This window comes from Sciurus vulgaris (genome assembly GCF_902686455.1).
Source record: "Sciurus vulgaris genome assembly, chromosome: 2".
In the NCBI taxonomy this organism is placed as follows: domain Eukaryota; kingdom Metazoa; phylum Chordata; class Mammalia; order Rodentia; family Sciuridae; genus Sciurus; species Sciurus vulgaris.
This window is the reverse complement of record NC_136462.1, coordinates 134,081,592-134,100,462: the sequence shown is the minus strand read 5'-3', so window position 1 is coordinate 134,100,462 and position 18,871 is coordinate 134,081,592. Positions and strand designations below refer to the sequence as shown.

Sequence of the window (18,871 nt, the reverse complement as noted above, 5' to 3'; positions counted from 1 at the left end):
TTTGTTACTATTGCTTTGTAGTATAGTTGAAGTTCTGGTATTGCGATACCCCCTGTTTCATTCTTCCTGCTAAGGATTGCTTTAGCTATTCTGGGTTTCATATTCTTCCAGATGAATTTCATGACTGCTTGCTCTATTTCTGTAAGGTCCATCATTGGGATTTTAATTGGAATTGCATTGAATCTGTATAGCACTTTTGGTAGTATGGCCATTTTGACAATATTAATTCTTCCTATCCAAGAACACGGGAGATTTTTCCATCTTCTAAGGTCTTCCTTAATTTCTTTCTTCAATGTTTTGTAGTTTTCATTGTAGAGATCTTTTACCTCTTTGGTTAGATGGATGCCCAAGTATTTTATTTTTTTTGAGGCTATTGCAAATGGAGTTGTTTTCCTCATTTCCCTTTCAGCTGTTTTGTCACTTGCATATAAAAATGCTTTAGATTTATGCGTGTTGATTTTATAGCCTGCTATTTTGCTGAATTCATTGATGAGGTCTAGAAGTTTTCTGGAGGAGGTTTTTGGATCCTCTAAATATACAATCATGTCATCTGCAAATAGTGACAGCTTAAGTTCCTCTTTTCCTATTTGTATCCCTTTAATTTCTTTAGTCTGCCTAATTGCTCTGGCTAGAGTTTCGAGGACAATGTTGAATAGAAGTGGTGAAAGAGGACATCCCTGTCTTGTTCCTGTTTTTAAAGGGAATGGTTTCAGTTTTACTCCATTATGAATGATGTTGGCCATGGGCTTAGCATAAATAGCCTTTACAATATTCAGGTATGTTCCTACTATCCCTATTTTTTCTAGTGTTTTGAGCATGAAAGGGTGTTGTATTTTGTCAAACGCTTTTTCTGCATCAATTGAAATAATCATATGATTCTTATCCTTAAGTCTATTTACATGATGGATTACATTTATTGATTTACGAATGTTGAACCATCTTTGCATTCCAGGGATGAACCCCACTTGATCATGGTGCACAATTTTCTTAATATGTTTTTGGATATGGTTTGCCAATATTTTGTTAAGGATCTTTGCATCTATATTCATCAAGGATATTGGTCTAAAATTTTCTTTCCTTGGTGTGTCTTTTCCTGGTTTGGGTATGAGGGTGATATTAGGTTCATAGAATGAGTTTGGTAGGGTACCCTCCTTTTCTATTTCCTGAAATACTTTGAGAAGTATTGGAATGAGTTCTTCTTTGAAGGTGTTGTACAACTCGGCTGAGAATCCATCTGGTCCTGGGCTTTTCTTGGATGGTAGATTTTTAATGGCTTCTTCTATTTCATTGCTTCATATTGATCTGTTTAAATCGTGTATGTCCTCCTGGTTCAGTTTGGGAGGAGCATATGTCTCTAGAAATTTGTCAATGTCTTTGGTACTTTCTATTTTGTTGGAATACAGATTTTCAAAGTAGCTTCTCATTATGTTCTGTATCTCAGTGGTGTCTGTCGTGATATTTCCTTTTGCATTATGTATTTTAGTAATTTGAGTCTTCTCTCTCCTTCTCTTTGTTAGTGTGGCTAAGGGTTTATCTATTTGTTTACTTTCTCAAAGAACCAACTTTTTGTTTTGTCAATTTTTTGAATAATTTCTTTTGTTTCAATTTCATTGATTTCAGCTCTGATTTTAATTATTTCCTGTCTTCTACTACTTTTGCTGTTATTCTGTTCTTCTTTTTCTAGGGCTTTGAGCTGTAATGTTAGGTCATTTAGTTGTTGACTTTTCATTCTTTTCTGGAATGTGCTCCATGCAATGAATTTTCCTCTTAGTACCGCTTTCATAGTGTCCCAGAGATTTTCATATGTTGTATCATCATTCTCATTGACCTCTAAGAATTTTTTAATCTCCTCCCTGATGTTTTTTGTTATCCATGTTTCATTCAATAGCATATTATTTAGTCTCCAAGTTTTGGAGTAATTTCCCTTTTTTATTTTGTCATTGATTTCTACTCTCAGTCCATTATGATCTGATAGAACACAAGGCAGTATCTCTATTTTTTTGCATTTCCTAAGGGCTGCTTTGTGGCATAACATATGGTCTATTTTCGAGAAGGTTCCATGTGCTGCTGAGAAGAAAGTGTATCTGCTCGTTGATGGATGGAATATTCTATATATGTCTATTAAGTCTAGGTTATTGATTGTGTTATTGAGTTCTATGGTTTCTTTGGTTGGATTTTGTTTGGAAGATCTATCTAGTGGTGACAGCGGTGCATTAAAGTCGCCCAGAATTATTGTGTTGTGGTCTATGTGATTCTTGAAATAGAGAAGGATTTGTTTGATGTACAGGGATGCACCATTGTTTGGGGCATAATATTTACTATCATTATGTCTTCCTGACTTATGGTTCCCTTAAGCAGTATGAAATGTCCTTCTTTATCCCTTCTAACTTTGGCTTGAAGTCCACTTTATCTGATAGAAGGATGGAAACCCCCGCTTTTTTACTGAGTCCATGTGCGTGGTAGGTTTTTTTCCATCCTTTCACCTTTAGTCTGTGGATGTCTTTTTCTACGAGATGAGTCTCTTGCAGGCAGCATATTGTTGGGTCTTTCTTTTTAATCCATTCTGCCAGTCTATGTCTTTTGATTGATGAGTTTAGGCCATTAACATTCAGGGTTTTTATTGAGAAATAATTTGTATTCCCAGTCATTTGGCTTATTTTTGGTTTTTAAGTTGGCTTGGTTTCTCCTTTGAGTGCTTTTTCTCTAAGGTAGTTCCTCCCTTTGCTGACCTCCATTGTTGTTTTTCATTTCCTCCTCATGAAATATTTTGTTGAGAACATTCTGTAGTGCAGGCTTTCTATTTGTAAATTCCTTTAACTTTTGTTTATCATGGAAGGATTTCATTTCATCTTCAAATCTGAAGGTTAGTTTTGCTGGGTATAGGATTCTTGGTTGGCAACCATGTTCTTTCAGAGCTTGAAATATGTTGGTCCAGGCCCTTCTAGCTTTTAGAGTCTGGGTTGAGAAGTCTGCTGCTATCAGTATTGTTCTCCCCCTATATGTAATCTCATGCTTTTCTCTCGCAGCCTTCAAAATCCTATCTTTATTTTGAATGTTAGGCATTTTCATTATGTGCCTTGGTGTGGATCTGTTGTGATTCTGTGCATTTGGTGTTCTGTAAGCCTCTTGTATTTGATTATCCATTTCATTCTTCAGGTTTGGGAAATTTTCTGATATTATTTCATTGAATAGGTTGTTCATTCCTTTGGTTTGTATCTCTGTGCCTTCCTCAATCCCAATAATTCTTAAATTTGGTCTTTTCATGATGTCCCATAGTTCTTGGAGATTCTGCTCATGATTTCTTACTATCTTCTCTGTTTGGGCAACTTTATTTTCAAAAGATTAAATATTTTGTCCTCATTGTCTGAGGTTCTGTCTTCCAAGTGGTCTAGTCTGTTGGCGATGCTTTCCATTGAGTTTTTTATTTCGTTTATTGTCTCCTTCATTTCAAGGATTTCTGTTTGGTTTTTTTTTGAGAATCTCTATCTCTTTGTTGAAATGATCTTTTGCTTCCTGCAGGTGCTCTTTCAGCTTATTGGTATTATCATTCATTGCCTGCATTTGCTTTCTTATCTCATCCTTTGCTTTGCGAATCATCTTAATCATGTATAATCTGAAGTCCTTTTCTGACATTTCTTCTAACATACTATCATTGGATTCTATTACTATAGAATCTAAATTTGTTTGGATCATTTTCTTCCCTTGTTTTTTCATGTTGTTCATGTATCTTCCCCTCTAGCAGTGCAGATCTGGGGTATTGCAGATTTCCCCCTATAGGCTTATAGTGGCCCTATAGGTTTCCAAAACCGTTTCTTTAAGGGGAGATCAATATTAGCAGTGCCCAAATCAGACACTATGCAATCGTAGACCAAACAGCCCCTATGGGGACAATAACAAAATTGTCATAATAAACAAAGTGAGTTCAAATATTATCTTTGGTAAAACAAACAGGTTTGCAATAAGGTCTGCAGTTTCTAATGGAGGACAAAGAGGATGCAGAGGGATGTAGAATGTGGCTGTTAATGGGATAAGAAAAGAATATACAGAAGTTCTAGAAAATAGAAAGTGTGAGAGTGTAATCAAAAAAAATCGGATGTTAGCATGCAAAAAAGGGAGAAAGAGATTCTGAGGGAACAGGTAAACAAAAGGAAAAGAGAGCAAGAAAAGTAAAGAAATAAAAACTTAAATTTTTTTAAAAAAAGGAGAAAAAAGAAAATCTACTGTATAGCAGTCATATACTAATGAAACCTCGCAGTGTTCAGTAGCCTGATGTATGAGAAGTACCTGACAATGAGCTTCAAGCCTCCAGCAAGCGTCTCAAGATGGGATTTGCCCCGCCCAAAGATCGGAGCTACGGCTTCCAGGATTATCCAAGATATCTGCTCTGGCTTCGAAATGTGTTGGCAAATGGGGAGTTGCAGCTCAGGGGTGGACGTGGTCAGCTGGAGGTCCTGGAGATGGGATGCGGTTGGTCCAGCAGGGGTCCTGGAGGTCCCGTGTGTTTGGTGTGGTTGTGGCATCCTGGAGGCCAGATGCAATTAGTCCGTCTGGGGTCCTGGTGATAGGGTGGAGGTCTGTGGGTCCTGGCAGCATGGAGCAGTCAGTCGATGTGAGGGCCCCAGAGGCAGGGAGTGATCGGTTATTTTTCTCCTTCCCCCCCTCCCCTCCCACCCCTCTTTTCCCTCTATACAGTTCCCCCTTCCTCCATCCTTGCCTCCCTTCCACTCCACATTATGTATCATCATCCACTTACCTGTGAGATCATTTGCCCTTTTTTTGGGATTGGCTTATCTCAGCATATTCTCCAATTTCATCCATTTTGCCTGCAAATGCCATAATTTTATTATTCTTTATGGCTGAGTAATATTCCATTGTACATATATATACCACAGTTTCTTTATCCATTCATCAATTGAAGGGCATCTAGGTTGGTTCCACAATCTGGCTATTGTGAATTGAGAAGCTGTGAACATTGATGTGGCTGCATCACTGTAGTATGCTGATTTTAAGTCCTTTGGGTATAGGTCAAGGAGTGGAATAGCTGGGTCAAATGGTTAACTCGTAACATTTTTAAGAAGGGTGCAGTGGTTCACATCTGTATTTGCAGCAGCTCCAAAAGCCAAGGCAGAAGGATTGCAAGGTCAAAGGCAGTCTCAGAAATTTAGCAAGACCCTAAATAAAAAAAATTTTTTAAAGGGCTGAAAATGTGGTTCGGTGTTTAAGTGCCCCTGGGTTCAATTCCCAGTACCAAAAAAAAAAAAAAAAAAAAAGTGCCAGACTGTTTTCTTAGATGACCAATTTACATCCCCACCAGCAATGTCTGAATGTTCCATCTTCTGTACATCTTTACCAATCTTTGTTACTCTTTATTATCATGGTCATTCTAATTAGCATTAAGTGGATCATCTCTTTTCATTTTGTTCTATACGTGAACAACTGCGCGTCAATAAATTCATTTTTTTTCCTGAGTATTTTGTAAATTGTATTTTGTGTCCACTTCAACATCCTGTGGTAATAGCTGGGGTGAAACAAAAACAACCGAAACTATATCTGTTAGAATATATGGTCTTTGATTTCTTTACTAACATTTTGTAACTGTCTTGAACCAAGACTACTCCCCCTAGTTAGGGAGTAGTTTTTGTGGCCTGAGGGGGTTCACCTTGGGCTTCAATTCTTCCTCTGGTTCGGTGTGGCACCTCCATATGCACTAGGGAATCCATCCGAGGTATTCACTAGCCCTTTCCTCCTCCAGTACTGACAGGGCACAGATAAGATTATTCCCCTTATCCCAGTAAATATACTTGTCTTGCCAGTGAGTGTCCCTGGATTTTGCAGTTCACCAGGGCCATTTGAAGGAGTAATTCTGAACACCTGAGCAATAAGTTTTTCTTCCCTTCCTATTTCTCATCTACATTTTTGGCATTTGTCTTTTAGCTTGTTTGTGACTTTTCATTTGCTAGTTTTTCTGTGGGAATAATTTGTTGGTTCTTTTATATTGTAGTTGTGTATTTATTTGAAAAGGGAGAGGCTATGATCCAGCTGCACTCTTCCACTTTTTCAAAAAGTATTCTTAGCAATAGTTTTAGGTATTTAGCTTACTCATGGAGATTCCTCATTATTCATTCAGTAGTCACTGTGTACCTACTATGTGCCTGGTAGGGTGGTCCAAGCTGTACTACAGCAGAGAACAAGACTCTTGCCTGCCCTCATGGAGTCTCTTGATATATTATGCCCAAGTCTCTCAAGAAAAACTTCCTTATTTTGCATAAAAATGTGTTTATAGAAAATAATTTCAACACTTCAAATCTAAGAATCTATACCAAATTCCCCTAGATTGTAATAGTAACTTAGAGGGGCTGGGTGTATGGCTCAGTGGTATACCACTTACTTAGCATGAGCAAGGCCCTGGATTCAATCTTCAGTACCACAAATAATAATAATTAATTTACAGATATAATGTACAGCATGAGCACTATAATTATTATATTATATGGCGGGAATTTGCTGAGTAGATTTTAAGCGATCTCACCACAAAAACGTGTAATCATGGATATATAGGAATCATTTCACTGCCTATATTAAAACATCATGTATATCATAAATATATACAATAAAAAAAATTAAGTGCTGGAGGACACAGTTCAATGTAGAGCCTTTGCCTATCAGGCAAAATGCCCTGGGTTTGATGCCTAGCAACACAAATACACACACATACACACACACACACACACACACACACACACACACACACTGATACAAATTTTTTAAAAAATTAACATGCCCTCTACATTCTTGTGACACTTCATACTTAATCAAAAGTGCTTTCACTGGATATGGCATGGACAGAGGGGAAGCTTAAGAGCAGGGGTAAAGGAAATCTGTCTTCATTTTGTAGCTCTCTCCATGTCATTTTTGAAAAGCTGCATCAGATATAGCTCATTTTCCACTCATTGCTCACAGGATGAATTAAAATCATTTGCAAATTCTTTAGCTGATGATGCACCAAAAATAAATGCAATTCTGGCATAAGGTATAAAAAAAGCACAGTGAAACATAATGGTATAGCTTAGAGAAGATATTTTTACATTTTTAAGTCTTGAGGCATACGATCTTTTTAAAATACCTTTTTATAAGCACCATAAAGCAGAATGGTTCCTCAGTCATTTGCAGAAATCAGAGTAACATGGTGCTATAGACAAATATTTACCCAAAGTCAATTTCTGAATATTATGTTGCTGCAGCTATATCAACTGCCCTGGAAGTCTTATATGATCGCTTCAAAACCTCCAAGACACTCAGGGCATTAACTCACTCAGCAAATATATGGGGGCCTCTGTGTTCAAGGCATTATGCTAGGGACGAAGGGAATGAAATAAATAAACAGCACCTTCCTGTGAGGAATTACTGGAGTATAATATGCAAGAATGCTGACAAAGCAATGTAAAGATATAAAGACTACATAATGACAGATGGCGGGCTGCAGTGATAAATCCTGAATATCTTAAGAGAATCATCAAGAGAGGGTTGACTGATATGGTCCCCAACCTGTGTAAACAGGTTTCCTAATATTCCCTAGTTAGAGCTCTTAGCACACATACTTCGGTCTGTCTGTTCCTGACTCCAAAATTCATGAAATCTTACTCCCCTTCCACAAAGGCAATGATATTAAGAGGTGGGGATTTAGGGAGATGGTAAGTCACAGGGTGAAGCCCTCATGGAGGGATTAATGCCCGTATTAAAGTGGTCCCAGAGAGCCCTCCACACTAATTACCATGTGAGGACACAGAAAAGGTGTGCTGAGGAAAGGGGCCTTCGCCAGATGTTAAATCAGTGAGCACTTTGATCTTGGACTGTCTAGCCTCCATTACCTGAGAAATAAAGTTGTGGTGTAGAAGCCATTCAATTCGTGGTGTTTTGTTATACCAGCTCAAACGGACTGCTACAGAAATAGAACAAGGGACAGCAGAGGAACAGAACCTGAAGCCAGAGCCAAACATGGCATTTGGCTGCTAGTATAGGCCCACGGGATGTTTCAACAGTTCACACCCACCCTCACCGGTGTCCTTTGAAAGAGTATTTTATTCTGCAGTTTTTTTAAGGAGCCACGTATCAGTTCATCATTCATAAATTTGTTTAAACTGCACTTGAAAATCTTTTCATGTTTCCTAATAGTTTCCTGCCTCAGAGACCTGTGACTCCACCAAATCCTTGATAGAGGCATTCCTGATTGGCTTTTACACTTGAAGTTCCAACGGTTAGCCCCTTGTGCAAACTTTTTAGGATCTGGGAACAAGTTCATTCATTTCCTTTCATGGATTCTGAATCTTTGAGCTTTCACTTTGCAAACAATGCAGGTGTGTTATTTAACTCAGGTCCAAAAGCTAGGTGTGGTGGCACCTACCTGTAACCCCAGAGACTTGGGAAGCTAAGGCAGGAAGACTGCAAGTTGAAGTCCAGCCTCAGCGGACTTTGAGAGTCTGTCTCAAAATAAAAAGGGCTGGGGGTGTAGCTCAGTGGTAGAGGGCCCCTGGGTTCAATTCCCAATACCAACCCATATATACATATTTTTTTTTTTTTTTTCTTTTTCAATTGTCAAGGAAGCTGCTACTTATTTCTTCCAGGAGCAATGTGTACAGACAGTAACTTCCCACCAATCCCATTCCCTGGCTCCACAATGTGTGGATGCTCAACAGGGAAGTGTTAGAGATTTTATTCTACATGGAGCTAACTAAGGAGATTCAGAGAATTTTATTATAGTTAACAAAGGGGCTGCTATGGTTTTTTTTTTTTTTTTTTTTTTTTTTCCGGGGCTGGGGATCGTACCCAGGGTGTTGTGCTTGCAAGGCAAGCACTCTACCAACTGAGCTATTTCCCCAGCCCTTTTTGCTGTTTAAAAAGCACTTTTCTAAGGAAATGCCTGTTCAACCATGAGTCTCACAACTAAGAAAAAAGTATTCATTTACCCTTGAAAAGTCCAAACTGTGAAAAAATTATTGCCCCAAGCTCAGTGACAAGTTTCTAGGGAAAAACAACTTGTGATTGGCTGCTTTGGAAGTAGAATGGGAAAGCAAATGCAAAGAGGACACACCACCTAGTGACCAGAGCTTGAACTGCTCTTGATGAAACCCAGACATACCTATACTACATATAATCAAGATATATTCCAGGCTTCAAGACACCCAGTCCTCAAAGGCAAGTTACCACCAAAATGATTTAATTCTCTTTTCAGGGAACCTGTAATTAGCAAATAAACTAGAGAAGAAAATACGAGTTCATCTCATGAAATTTATGTAAATACTCCCAAGAGATATTTTATAGCTTCTAGATCAGGTATGATGGTTAAGTCTTCTGGCTGAAAAGTTGTACCCCATTTGTGTACAATGAATCAAAATGCAGTCCGTAAAAATAAAAAAACTAAAAAATTTAAGATTAAAAATTAAAAAAAGAAAGAAAGGAAGAAATTCCAATATTCTAATTGCTCAGGTCAAAAAAGCTTTGGGTCAACAATGACTTCATTCCCTTTTTCCAACCCAATAAAAAATCCACTAATAAATTGTGTAAGCTCTATCTTCCAAAAAAAAGATAAGTTGTTATGACTATTCAAGATGTTTTAATATAAAAACAGGTATACAATATTTCTTAAAGTATAATTTTATTAATTTCAATATGCTTGCAACCTTCTACATTACTAACGAAATTCAAATCATGGCAACTAGACACAAAAGTTCTACATTTTACTTTATAAAGACCAGACTATACTACAAAGCTTACAGATGGCTGAAGCAGACGTAGATAACCTTACTTAGATAACAGAATCAGAGCCCATCCATTCTTTACAGTAGCAGCTGAATGGCTTTTCAAGATACCCCATTTGGGCTGGAGATACAAACAACAGTGTGACCCAAGCAACAATAAAACTAACTTCATGGAATTAAACAGTCTTTCAATCACTGCAGAATTCGTTCTTCTGGCTTTAAGTTTATGCGTTTTTCATGGAAAAAAAAAATAAGTTGGGCAAATAAAAACCAGCTCCAGGTTAGCATGGTTCAGTGTTTTACTTCTTTATTTTACCTTTATCAAGGCAAGCAAAGTACAGATGCTGTACATTAAAAACATACAAACACATCACTCACAACACATCAGCTACTACCAGCCAACAGAACTTTTCCTAAGGACTACTCCTCTCTGAAGCACATAACCACAGCTAAATGTACAAAGAGCCATCTGCTGGTCCCACGTAGCCAACTCCAATTAGCAAGACGTCTATTAGTGTCCATATTCCCAGGCCACCGAAGCTGAAGAGCTTGCCCAGGCCTTCACGCCACTGGCCCAGGTAGAAACGGTCTGCTCCAAAGCCACCGAGGGTGATGCTGCAACAGCAAAGCAGGCTGAAATCTGTAAGTGTAGCCAGCTGTGGTTTAATAACCACGCCAAGTCACATTTGTGAAAGGGCCTTAAATTATCACAACCCCTGATTAGAACATAAATGACCATTTCATAAATGCACAACACCAAATAATCATGGGCAAGATTGTTTTTCAAAATTAAACACATACAGCTTAGCATGCACAGGGCCTTGAATTCAATCCCCAGCACCAAGAAAAAAAAAAAAAAAAAAAAAGAATAATAAAGCATACAATTTTAACCATGGTGAAAGCTAATGTTTTCTTTTTGGGAAAAATAATCAATCTCATTGCTTTTTAATGAAATCAAAAGCAGGGACCCAGTCTGACAGAAAGTGTTCAGACATGCAGTCCTGAGCTGGAATCTTGAGGCATATCCCACATTGGACAAACCCAGATCAAGTTGTCTTTTTTCAGTTACTCTTATCTAAAAATTTAGTATTATGGGTTAATGATTTTTAAGTCCTTCAAATTCTAAGATCTAACAATATCAGGACAATATTTATTATAGAAATTTCAAAACTCAAATGAAAGTAAAGAGTAGAAAATAGTATCCATGAGCCAACTCTCATGATTATCCTCATGTGGTCAACTCTGTTGTTGATGCTGTTCACCTACACCCTCCTCCTACTGCAGAAGACTGATGGTTCTCTGTATCTAAAGGTTTTGCATCTATATTCAATCAAGCACAGATCAAAAATATTTTGGGAAAAAAACTGCATCTGTACTAAAAATGCACAAACTTTTCTTCTTGCCCTTATTCCCTAAATAATACAGAATAACAACTATTAATATAGCATTCACATTGTATCAGGTATTATAAATAACCTAGAGATGATATAAGTACATGGGAGGATGTTTGTAGTTCTATGCAAATATTATGCTATTTTATATAAAGGGATGTGAGTATCCAAGGAGGCCCTGGAATCAACACCCCAAGGATTCTGAGGGACAACTGTACTTTGAAGCATATCTCATTTGCAGAGAATATTTTAAAAGTACTATGTTGAACTCTATGAAGGAAATAATTTTTAAGTCCTTAAATGTACCATGCTAATGTAAGATGTTAACAATGTAGCACAGACTGGGTGAGGGATGTGCAAGAAACACTCTACCATCTTTGTGACTTTTCTATAAGCCTAAAATTACTTTAAATTAACAAGTTTTCTTTTAAAGTCAGTTGCTAGTTTAATTTGAACAAAAACTATGTATGGCCACCTGTGAAATCTTATTTTGCTATATCTAATTTTCTATCTTGGATTCCTCCTTTACTTTCCAGTAAACCTCTGGTCAGCACAAACCCTGATGTAATGGTTCTCAATAATGGGCAATTTTGCCTTCTAGGAGACATTTGGCCATGTCTAGAGGCATTCTGATTGTCCCAACTGGGGGAATAGGGTGTGGCTGACAACTAGCAGTAGGTATAGGCCAGAGACACTGCTGAACTTTCTACTATGCACAAGACAGCCCTACTGCAAAGAATTATTTGGCTCAAAATGTCAACAGGGGAAAAAATTCCTGTCCTATATCATACACTGCAGGTCTCAGGCTCTAACTCCAAGACTTCATGGTAGACAGTGTAACTTTTTAATTAAACTTTTAACCAGGGCCCCACCTGCCTTTCCCTTTAGTGGGAAAACTGATATAATCCTGATGAAACGTTTAAAATATAAACATTTTAATGTAAGAATTATAGATCTATAATTGTCTGGGTGATAAAATTATAGGTAATATTTTCTTTATTTTCATTTTTCCAGTTTTCAGTATTGAACACATTATTTTTTATAAGACAAAAGTTACTTAAAGTTTTAAAATATACCTTATAAACCTTCATATTTTAGTCTATAGCATTTTACAGCTTCACCTAAGTTCAGGATAGGAATCCTGGTTAGTACTAATGCTCTAAAACAAAACCTCAATTAAGTCATCTCTAGAATGTGCAGGCATTTTGGAAGAACGGTTAATATGCCTGCAGCTAAATTCTACAAAGATACAGTCTGGATCATCTTACCTATCTGCACCTGTGTTTTCTAGACGTTACCCAACATAAGTAGTAGGATCTTAGTAAAGGATGAGTCTCTCTAAGCCCAATGTCTGAAAGATTCCGTTAATCCCAAAGAAATCCAAATGGTATTTTTAACTTATTAGTACCAAAGCTTACCTTAGAGCCAGAGCAGTCGACCACTTATAACCTCCAGTCCAATTACAGTACAGCATTTTGGGAAAAGTACGGTTACCTTACAAAAAGAAAAAAGAAAACACTCTATATAGAAACCAGAGTACAAAAATATTCTGAGACTTCATTATAACTAATAACTTGTAATTTAGAATAAAAGGTCACCTCTCTTTACAATTAGCATTTACTCTAGTTAATAACACAAAAAATTCCTTATCACCTATAAGCACAGATTTAATATTTAAATCAGTTAAGTTAGTGTTAAAATTTGAAGAACATGAAATGCTCTACCAGATAGCAAGACTTACAGTGAAGCTAAGTATAAATAAAACTGTGGCACTACACAGATATTCAAAAGGAAGAGCTAGCCCAGAACCAGCACAATATATAAATACTTGACATATAACAGAGGTTGACACAGATGGGCTGCAAAATTGGCTATCCATGTGGGAGGAAAGAGAAAGGTGAATCTGCCTCATAACATCTACCAAAGCCAAGTCCATGTGGATTACAGTATTAACTGTGAAAGATCAAACTTCAACTTTTTAAAATAAAATATGGAAAATCATGAACCTGGGGTGGGAAAGGCTAACTATAAGACTAATTACTTAAATTAATCACATTTTCAAAATTCTGTTCATCAAGAGATACTCTAAGGAAAGTAGAGAGGAAAAAAGTCAAAATCTGGGAAAGGGTTTTAGGGTCACCTAAGGATAGTACCAAGAATATAAAATATCAGAAATCTTTAATAAAAGACAAAACCTAAAGATAAGACATACTGAAGATCTGGATTATCAAGAATAGTTATGTGCTACCACTGGAATGTAAATTCCAGAATATTAACCATTCTGGAAAATAAGACCTGAGGGAGAATATATGCCAGACACACTGCTACAAATGTGCAAACAGGATTACGTACAGAAATTTTAAGAGTTGCTGCAATGGGTAAAAACAGCAAATAATTCCATAACTAGAAGACTGGATAAACTGTTGACACAATATTATAATAAATTATTTGCCAGAAGTAAAAATAATAAATAAAAGAAGTCCCATTAGAGCCCTATGTTGAGAGGAAAGAAGTCCCAGAAGACCATAGTCTGATGTTATTTTTTACATCTAATCTAAAATAAAGAGCACATGAAACGACATTTTATTACACACACACAACAGAACCATAGAATATTTTAAAAGGGAAGTGGATGATGAAATTCAAAAGGTGAGTTTCCTCTAGGGAGGAGGAAGAGCAAGTGGACAAAGTCAACATTCAGGTGGTTACAATGTACCAGAACCATGTAATTAATCAGCTGTTAATCAGGGGAAATTCAATTATTATGTTTCAGATCTCAGATATTTTTTCTTGTTTTATGCAGTATTATATTTAAAGAGTTGTACATTTTCCAGAAACTTCTTTTTTAGTTCAAGTCTATTAATGAGGATTGGCACATCTAAAAACTGGTACATATGATAAAATAATTTAATTTTCAAGTTTCTGGTAAAGTAAACTTATAAATACTTTGTTCACAAACTTCCTTGAACTCTGACTAACTTACCCAAGCAATGGATGTGATCCCGCACTGTGCAGTTGGCAGTGTAACGCTGCCGAGGACAGGACACTGTCATGCAGCTGGTGGAATTGGAGCACTCATAATCTGTTTCAGGAAGTTGCCAGCAAAATCTGCAAGTCATGTTGATAATGAAGTTTTTTTGGGATTTGAAGTCTTGATCCTGTATACCGAAGGACACAGAATTAATCAGTTATAATATGATAGCTTGTCATCATGTCCTTAAGACTACATAGTCATATAATACAGAATTTCTATAATATATATATTTAGGACCTAGCAGTAAGTGGCAGAAAAATAGACACAAAAACAATATGTATGCAAAACAAATGTATGTTGTATGACCTTATAATCATAAACATATACACCCAAATATACACTATCTACCAAAGAGGGGGGAAAAACCTACATAAATTCACATCAAAATAGCAAAAGTTATTTCAGGGTGATAAGATTATTTTACTACTTTTGCCTAATTAACTTATTTTATGACTACATGTATTTTATTTTAATTATTTATTTATTTTTGTACCAGGGTTGAACTCAGGGATGCTTAACAGAGTACATGTATTTTAGCAATACAGAAAAAAGAAAAATTATTTTATAAGGTCATAGTCACAGATAGCTGCCTGATGCTTCTACAAGCATAGCACACTGCCTTGCTTCCAAGTTCCAAAATTTTCCCAGTACTTTCCAGCTTAGAACAACCACATGGCATTTATAGTCTGAATTGTTGTGTGTCATGTGGCTCTTCTCAGTTGGGCTGCCTGTTGGCTGACCATGATAAGTGCTCATGGAGATGAGAGCAGGAGTAAAAAACCTGAGGTGCAGACTGTAAAAGGAGATGGCAGGGAAGACCTGGAACTCAGAAGCAAGGGAATGTGCTATGCTTACAGAAGCACCAAGCTGGGATCAGGGAACCTGGATCTTCCTCCTAACTTGCAGCTCAGTTATCCTCAAAAACGGGCACTTTTACCTGTTACTTCCAGCTATATTTCTATCTGGGATTTATTTTGGACAAAACAGGGACTTAGCTGATTATTTTTTTCCCCCAGAGAGGTACCCAGTCATCCCAGTCTTCTCTTTACAAAGAACCCCTTTGCAAATTCACCTATGGTAAAAAAACATTTTCATGGCTCTGAATACCAGCTCTCACTACCAAGAACACAGAACCCACCTGCAAGAAATATACCCACTTCAGATACACTGGTAAACTGATATCTCCAGGTCTTACAAAGCAACATGTCTGTCCTGCACATTTTCAGACAACCCCAACTGGTTTGTCAGTTGCCAACATAATTGGAACAGTAGCAATTTGATAAGGAAGGGAATAAAGGATTTTAAAATTTATTTCTGTGTGTACTTTACAGGGCAGTTATAAGAATACAAAAACTATTTCAGAATCTCCCTCCAACAGTCAAATCTTTTAACGTGGAAGTTTACAATGCATTTATTTAGCATAGGTAAGCTGCAGTACTTACAACACAGGTAACAGAAGGTTTCACTGTACAGTCAAAAGTGACAGGCTTCCCATAGACACAGGAGAAATTTGTAGCACAGTCTATACAGTCTGCAGGAAGTCTGCTACACAAACCATTGCTTGGACACTTCATCATATAGGGTGGGATTTCGGTACTTTCTGTGAGAGGTGAGAGAGTGGCTTATTCTCTCGACACTGATCAGAATAACAGGAAAACAATTTTCTAAGGTGAAGAGATGCAAACATTAGCAATGAGACACTATGCTGGAATGCTAAAAGCACTAAATCGGAGTAAGTCACAGAGACACCTAAAATTAAAGTACGGTCCTGCCAACAGCCAGCTCTATGACCTGGTAGGCAGTACACTAGTAAAAGTATTTCAGTTCTGCCTTCCAAGTGGCCATGAAAATTGAAGATGCTCATGTACAAATAATGTAGAAAAAAATGTCAGGTGCAAGACAGGAGCTCAAAAAACCTACCATTTATAAGATGAAGAACTAAACCTTAGACATGGTAGAGTATGTAGAAAATCTCAGGAAATCTATGGTAAAATGGAGCCAGAATTCAAATCTCTCCATTTCCAAACCAAAATTCTCTTCATTCAAATTTACTGAATAGGAAATGAAGCCACTGACACCCTTGGGGTACCAACTCTAGAAAATGTTTTGTCATTATTCTACATTGATACTTCAATAAGTCATAATTTGCTATTATTTATATTTATATATCACCAAAGTTCAAAATAATTCCATATTTTAACAATTTTTTCAGCAAGTTGCAACTTTTTTTTTCCAGTCAATCCAATCATTTGGGCAATATATTTTTAACAGTTAATACAGCATAAAAGTCACTAGAATTCTTGAGAAGAGGGGCTTTCAAAAAATGTGTAAAAGAGTCAAAAATTCTTGTGTATTCTCTTTTAAAAAAGGCATTTTAAATCAAGTATACCACTTTTACATTCAAATAAGAATCAGTAAAATGCCTCTTCCAGTTTTGAGTCATTGATATAATGGAACTCGAAAGGGATAAAACGACTTTCCATTTAGCAAAACACACTAACTCCTTTAAAATCAGTCCTTCTTAAACACCATTGTATTGAGCAGTCAATTCTACAAAATACAATTTTCTTTTCTACTGTTCCTTTTGCTACGTGGCTAGAGTCTGGACACTTAGAAACACAAGCTGAAATGGATTCAGGCAGCCAAGCTAACCTCACAGTCTGAAAGGGCAGGAAACAAAGGCCCAAGGGTACAATAGCACCAACAGACACAACAAGACTTCTATTAATTCCTCTTTTACTCTTCCAATTCATACAGCACTGGGGGACCTTTTAATCACCATCAGGAACAGAGTGCTAGAAATAGAAGGAATTTTCTGAGGGGAAAGCAGCACTGATTAAAGGTTACCTTGATCAAGGATGTTGAAAAATAACAGAAATAAGGAGACTGAAATGAAGAGTATGAGACTGGAAGAGAGATGAGGTAGGAATGTCAAAAGGTATTCAAATACCAAAACTGTCTACTGAAAATGACTGTGTACCTGCCCGTAATTCACATAACCTAAGATACAATACATAGTCAAAAATTAAGTGACTTCGTATACTAACAGAAATTGTATCAAAACCAGAAAGAAACTACTATATATAAAAATGCACATTTACTAGAATAGAAAATGTCTAGTACCTGCTGCCCTGGGAACTACTGTGAATGTACGTGTTGGGCCCGGATCCTTTATTGACTGAGCCAGCGGCTGCGAATGCTCTAAATTTAAGGATCCTACAATTAGAGAAACACGTTATGCCGGGATATGAAAACCTTGATTTGTGTGGTTAACACGCAAGGACTATACCAAGCCAGTAACTGCTCTTGAAAACCTCAGGGCTTGACTTCCAGAAGACAGAAAACTGAAAGGGCGCATCACCAACAGGGTCTACACCAGTTCGGGTCTGCGGGCAACCAGGAAACAAAGGTGAAATCGAATTCGGTTTCTGTTTCCCCGGCCGAACCCCGGAGAGTTGCCTCTCCGTTGGAGGGTTCTGTGGCGAGGTAACTGAGCAAAGGCGCGGGCTCGGGCGATCCAACCAGGTCGAGCCAGGCTCCGGCTGCAGCTACCCGCCGCCCTGCGCCCGGTACGCAGCCTCCGTTATCCCGGCCCGAACGCTTCTCGTAGCTCCTGGGATCCTCCAACCTCTCAGCCCATCCCGGCGCGACCCCCGACCTCTTAACTCACCACCACCAGACAGAATGTAGAACTGAGAAAGGAAGAGCAGCACGCGACACAAGCGGCATAGTTGCAGGAGCGGACCCGCCGCAGCCGCCATTTTGCCGGCGCGCGCACACTTCCGGACCGAGGGGCGGGGCTCTCGGCGCACGCCCAAGGGGGCGTGCCCGGGCGCGGCCCGAGGAGCCGTGGGCGCAGGCGCCCTGTGGCTGCGTTCCCACGCGGTCTCCTCCTTCTCGGCATTCGCGGAAGGTCACCTGGAGGAGTGCAATGGTCTGACCGGGTGAGGATGCTCTGTCCCTAAGCTCCACTCACACTATTTGACGAGGCGCCTGCCCACCCCCTTCTCCTTCCACTGCTGGAGCCTGGGAAAGGTCACCGGGTACCGAAATTCACACCTGAAGTGACTGAAGGTAGAGGCTGGAAATTTGGGAAGTTGGGCACGATTTTCATGTAGTTGGGCGTATGTTTAGAGAGAGACATTGCTACTGTGCGGAGGTCCTGATAACACATTTCATTTGTACTTGTGAGGAAACTGGCCCTGCCTTAGGTTTCACCACCAGCCAACTCCTTAAGGATACGTGGTACTTAGAGAAAATTCTTGTACGATCGGGAAAAAGCAGAATAAGTCCAGAGGGACTGGATAAACGCCCAATATAGGATTTTCACGCGGAAGGATGGTCCTAGCACAGCCTCTTCTCGAAGGAGGCCAGCCTCAGGGAAGGGAGCGATTCTTGGCTACCCTACGTCTGTTCTCAGCAAGCAGAGACTTCGTGGAGTGCCCTTGACATGCCTCTCTGTTCCCACACCTCGCATCTGCCACAGAATCATTCTCTTTGGGGTCTTCGGACAACCCATGAAATAGGCCTCAGTTTGGGGACCCTCTGAAATTGAAAGCAGCTTCCTCATGTTGAGAGTAAAGGCTGAAGGGCTGACCTCTCCTGGCCTAAGACACACCAAGGATAATGGGAGATTGCCCCCTGCCTTGCCCTCTAGCACAGACTAACTAAAGCTGCATATATGTATTTCC

The 18,871-nt window shown here is 38.5% G+C and overlaps 1 protein-coding gene across 4 annotated transcripts; it reads right to left on the bottom strand.

The window, feature by feature from the left end:
* Positions 1-10,045: 10,045 nt before the first annotated feature.
* Positions 10,046-17,995, bottom strand: TM2D3 (TM2 domain containing 3). Of its 4 annotated transcripts, none has more exons than XM_079122318.1 (6): positions 17,851-17,995; positions 17,304-17,396; positions 15,623-15,780; positions 14,130-14,304; positions 12,565-12,640; positions 10,046-10,388 (listed from the first exon to the last, which is right to left on the bottom strand). In XM_079122318.1, the coding sequence occupies exons 1-6, from the start codon at positions 17,939-17,941 to the stop codon at positions 10,205-10,207; spliced, it is 777 nt and encodes a 258-aa protein (XP_078978444.1). In that variant the 5' UTR covers positions 17,942-17,995; the 3' UTR covers positions 10,046-10,204. The 4 variants fall into 4 exon arrangements, with proteins under 4 accessions (XP_078978444.1, XP_078978445.1, XP_078978446.1 ...); XM_079122319.1 differs by having other exon boundaries at positions 10,046-10,370; XM_079122320.1 differs by lacking the exon at positions 17,304-17,396.
* Between the last annotated feature and the right edge of the window lie 876 nt (positions 17,996-18,871).

What these genes read in the sequence shown, in the direction of transcription:
- TM2D3 (XM_079122318.1), bottom strand. Translation starts at nt 17,941, where the DNA reads ATGGCGGCTGCGGCGGGTCCGCTCCTGCAACTATGCCGCTTGTGTCGC. An exon ending in GGATCACATCCATTGCTTGG is followed by an intron (nt 12,641 to 14,129) that starts GTAAGTTAGTCA and finishes TCTTTTTGTAAG; the next exon opens with GTAACCGTACTTTTCCCAAA. An exon ending in TCGACTGCTCTGGCTCTAAG is followed by an intron (nt 10,389 to 12,564) that starts GTAAGCTTTGGT and finishes TACAGATTTCAG; the next exon opens with CCTGCTTTGCTGTTGCAGCA.